The sequence below is a fragment of the Lathamus discolor genome, chromosome 19, assembly GCF_037157495.1.
Source record: "Lathamus discolor isolate bLatDis1 chromosome 19, bLatDis1.hap1, whole genome shotgun sequence".
Lineage (NCBI taxonomy): Eukaryota > Metazoa > Chordata > Aves > Psittaciformes > Psittacidae > Lathamus > Lathamus discolor.
The window spans coordinates 5,549,845-5,554,455 of record NC_088902.1 but is presented as its reverse complement, the minus strand read 5'-3'; the positions used below and the strand labels follow the sequence as shown (position 1 = coordinate 5,554,455).

General features: G+C 63.8%; 1 protein-coding gene across 1 annotated transcript; it reads left to right on the top strand.

The window, feature by feature from the left end:
• Nucleotides 1–1,122: 1,122 nt before the first annotated feature.
• OLFML3 (olfactomedin like 3) lies at nt 1,123–3,428 on the top strand. The gene is made up of 3 exons (XM_065698173.1): nt 1,123–1,287; nt 1,744–2,029; nt 2,410–3,428. Exons 1-3 carry the CDS (start codon nt 1,180–1,182, stop codon nt 3,192–3,194), a joined length of 1,179 nt encoding a protein of 392 aa, XP_065554245.1. The 5' UTR covers nt 1,123–1,179; the 3' UTR covers nt 3,195–3,428.
• Nucleotides 3,429–4,611: the final 1,183 nt, after the last annotated feature.

The window sequence follows — 4,611 nt, the reverse complement described above, 5'->3', positions numbered from 1 at the left end:
TTCATTTGGTCGCTTTATCTATTAATGGGGTTTGGCAGATCCAGTTTGGAGCCAGCAGGGCTCAGGGTCCCTTGAGCTCCGTGGATGGGAGCAGGGCTCAGTGGGGGGATCAGGACCATCTCGAGTGAAAACACTTCCCCATCACCCTTCTGATTTGGCGGAGCTCATAGAGTGCTGGGGTGGGTTGGGTTGGAAGGGACATTAAAGCTCAGCCCTCTTGTGCTGCTGCCCCAGAGCTGGATCAGTCAGAGCACAACAGAGGGGCAGGATCTCCTCCCTGCCCTGTGCTCACGCTCCTGAGATGAACCCAGCGCATGGGGCAGAGGGCGGGGGGGTCTTCGCTGTCCAGCAGGATGCAGAATGGATGCCGGATGCACTATGTGGGATGCCGGCTGCACTGGATGCCATGCACACCCTGTGCACAGCACCGCAGCATTGTGCATGGATGAGACCAACCTTCCAGGGCCCAGGAAACCCAGGGGCCGTGGCTGGTGCCCTGGCCTGTGCCTGCATCACCGCAAGGCTGGCTGCATCCTGGGTGCTGAGCTGCAGCCTCCACCCGTCACACTGTGCGCATGGGGCCACAGAAGCTGCCGCGTGGCTCCACATGGGTGCTCAGGCAGCTTCAGGAGCAGCTCCTGTGTGCTGGGGCAGCCCCTGGCTGGCTGATGGCAGCTGATGGAGGATGCTGAGGATGCTGGATGCTGGCAGATGATGGCGTTGCTCTGGAGGACCACGCCGGACCCAAGCATCAGGTAGGGGCAAGCAGCTCCCAGCTCAGCAGCTAGGACAGGGAGTGCTGCAGGCACAGGGCACTGGTGGCTGCGGTGCTGGCCCTGCTTTGACTCCATCAGCCATGGCACAGAGCTCAGGCTGGCCCCATGCTGTGCCATGTGCTGTCCCCAGCGCCAGAGGCCGTTTCCTTCCCTTGCTGCTCGTGGCTGCTGCAGTTCTCCCCACTCCCCGCGTCCCACAGCAGCGGTGGATGCCCGAGCTCCCTCCCCAGCCCCACAGCCTGCTGTGGGCACGCACCAGGATGCGAAGGGGTTAAGGTGCCTGGGGCTGGTCTGTGGGGAAGGAGCAGCCTCTCCTCCCCTCTGCACATCTGGATTCAGTGAGGGATGTGGGAGGCCGGAGCATTCCTGAGCATTGACGTGGAGGCTGCACTCTCCGGCGGCCATGGGGCCCTGGCGCTGCCTGCTCCTCCTGCCCCTCCTCGCCGTGGCCCTGCGAGCCCAGCAGCAGCAGTTCATGGAGTACGTGGAGCGGCGCCTCACCCTCCTCGAGGTAGGGCAGCCCCACCGCACCCCACGGCAGGGATCCCAGCCCCTGCCCACTTAGCGGGGCTGGGAGCAGGCCCGGGGCGAGGAGGAACTGGGATGGGGACAGAGCAGAGCTGGTGCGGGGTGACCCAGTGCTCACAGCCCAGCGTGAGCATCGCAGGCACGGGAGCGCGGTGGGCAGGGGAACGCTGCGGGATAGGTGGATCATCGGAGGGAAGGCATCACGGGTCTGGGAGCATCGCCACTCCGGGAGCATCACGGGTGCAGGAGCATCATAGGATGGAAGGTTGGAAAAGTCCTCCAGTACCATCAAATGCAACCGTTACCCCGGGACCCAGGGATGCGAGCACCAGGGTTGCGGTGCCGTGGGGCTCCGGGGGCTGCCACAGCCGCATGCAGGCGGTGGTTGGGATGGGCTGTGAAGTGCGGTCCTCCATCAGCGGCCCCTTTGCTGCCCTAGGAGAGGATCTCCCAATGGTACGAGCAGAGCAGCCGCTACTCCACGGAGCTGCGGGACTTCAAGAACCAGGTGCTGGGGATGCTGGAGACAGCGGAGAAGGAGCGGGAGGCGATGCGGGCGGAGGCGGAGGGCGCAGCCGTGCGCGTGGAGCGGCTGGAGCGGGAGGTGGATTACCTGGAGACGCAGAACCCCGCGCCGCCCTGCCTGGAGGTGGACGAGGCGCTGACGGAGAAGCAGGCGGCCACGGCCAAGCAGAGGAAGAACGAGAAGTACAGCAAGCTCACAGGTGAGGGCCGCCACGGCTCCGTGGGGACGTGGTGCAGGGGGCTGCTACCCCAGGCCCCCACAGCCCCGGCCATGCACCGTGCTATGGAGCCCCAGCAGGGCAGCTCTGGGGTGTCTCTGGCACAAAATCCTGCATCCCCGCATCTGCCTGGGAGCCCCAGGCTTCTCCAGAGCCCTTGGGGACAGGGCTGGGGTGAGGGTGGCCTCCCCTGCTTGTGGTGCGCAAGGGGACTTGTAGATGCCACCAGGATGCGCGGCATCCTTCAGCTGCCGGGGCCTGGGGGGGACGCAGCAGCACAGGAGCTGTGTGAGCAGGCGGGAGCCGTCCCCGCTGCGGGGCCGGGGGGCTTCCAGGCTCTCACAGCTGCCCCGCTCTTGCAGACTGCAGTGACACCATCGGCAGCGTCAGAGCCATGAAGATCCTGAAGCGTTTCGGCAGCTCCTCGGGGCTCTGGACCAAGGATGCTGCAGGGAGCACGGAGAAGATCTACGTCTTCGACGGCACCGCCAACGACACCGTGTACGTGTTCCCGCGCATGCGGGAGTTCACCCTCTTCTCGGCCACCCGCAAGGCCGCCCGCATCAAGCTGCCCTACCCCTGGGTGGGCACCGGGCACCTCGTCTACGACGGGCACCTCTACTACATCCGCCAGCAGGGCTCCTTCCAGGTGATCAAGTTCAACCTCGCCAACAAGACCGTGGTGGACAGCTCGGTGTTCCCAGCCGAGGAGCAGATCCCCGTCTTCGGGCTCTCCCCATTCACCTACATAGAGATGGCCGCGGACGAGGAAGGGCTCTGGGCCATCTACGCCACCAAGGAGGACGAGAAGAACATCTGCCTGGCCAAGCTGGACCCCTCCTCGCTGGACATCGAGCAGATGTGGGACACCCCGTGCCCGCGGGAGAACGCCGAGGGCGCCTTCGTGGTGTGCGGGGCCCTGCACGTAGTCTACAACACGCGCCTGCCCAGCCGCTCCCGCGTGCAGTGCGTCTTCGACGTCAGCGGCACCTTGTCCCCCGACGACGCTTCCCTCGTCTACTTCCCCAAGCGCTACGGCTCCCACTCCAGCATGAAGTACAGCCCCCGGGAGCGGCAGATCTACGCCTGGGATGACGGCTACCAGGTCATCTACCGCATGGAGATGAAGAAGAAGCTGGAGGTCTGAGGGGCCCGCTCCAGGTGTGCCCGCACCGCCCGGGCCAGCGTGGCTTTGCCCGTCCCACCCCACAGGGATCCCATCACTGTGACATGATGAAACGCTGGACCCCCAACCCCTGGGCACCCCCCGCCCCCCATGCGCCCACCCCAGGCATCTCTGCCCGGAGCACCCTGCAGAAACCCGGTCTTATTTAATGAGGTGTTCTTCTGTGTGATGTGATGAATAAAGGCGATGCAGCAAGCTGCCGGCACTGCTTGGGGGGAGCGGGGGATGCTGGGGCCAGGCTGCCGGAGCCTTGAGCTCCGCATCGCCCCGGGGTCACCCCAAAAGGCACTTCCCAAGGTGCGGGTGCCCATGCAGCGACAGCCAGAGGAGCAAGGCAGCTCCTTGGGCTGGGGGGGATTGGGCTGGGGGCGAGGGCCTGGGGCAGGGATTTAAGCTGAGTTTCAGGCAAACTCCTGCTGCAGCAGGGGCAGCTCCGAGCATTGCCAAGGACCTGGGAGCAAAAGGAAAACTCCGAAAGGACAACGGGAGATTTGAATCGCAGGCGCGCCCCGGGTGTTCCTGGTTTTCCCAGTTCACTTCCAATGAAGCAGAAACCTTCCCACTGCCACAAGCACTTTACATAAGCCCCTGGCTCCCCCGAGCCATCCCTGTTTCACCAGCGCAGTGTCCCTGCAGCACCTGAGATGGGGCAGAACAGGGCAGATGCTGGGCCCCCCCCTTGAGATGGCAGCTCTGGTCCTGCCAGGGCTCAAGAGCCCCGTCCCCAGGGCAAGGGCTGGGGCTGCAGCAGGCACCTCTTGGGCAGGGCACAGTGGCCTTCCTGTCCCCACTGTTGCCAGCAGCAAGCAGCGCACACGGTGCCACTTGGTCTATTGGAGCACGATCTGGTCTATTTCTGGCCGGAGATGCTGTGAGCCCCCCAGAGCCTGGGTTTGCTGCAGTTTATTCCTGTCCCAGCATCCTGGGAGCACATAGGATGAGTTAAGAGGTGTTCACAGGTCATAGAGCATCGCTTTCCCCATCAGAGACCGATTCTAGGACAAGCGCTGAACACATGAAGCTGGGAGTCAGTCCGGTGGTGTTGGCTCAGGTCCCCCTCTGGGGCAAGAGGCCATGGAGCTGCCTGCGCACCCCAAGGAGGTTCTGGCCCCATGGTGAGCACTTGTGGGGCTGCCAAGGCCGCCTGCCTTCTCAGGGCATGGCTGTGCTGGCTCCGCATTGCCATCAAGGCCCACAGCACGTCGAGGTGAGCTGCGATGCGATATGGAGGTGATGTGGCACTTGCTGCCAGTTCTTCTCTATTCCTATGAAATCTGCCTTTTGGTTGCATGAGGAAAGTGTTCCAATTCACCCTTGGAATGACTGGAATTGGGTGGTGCTGGAAGTTCACCACAATGCAAGTCAAGCAGAGAAATCA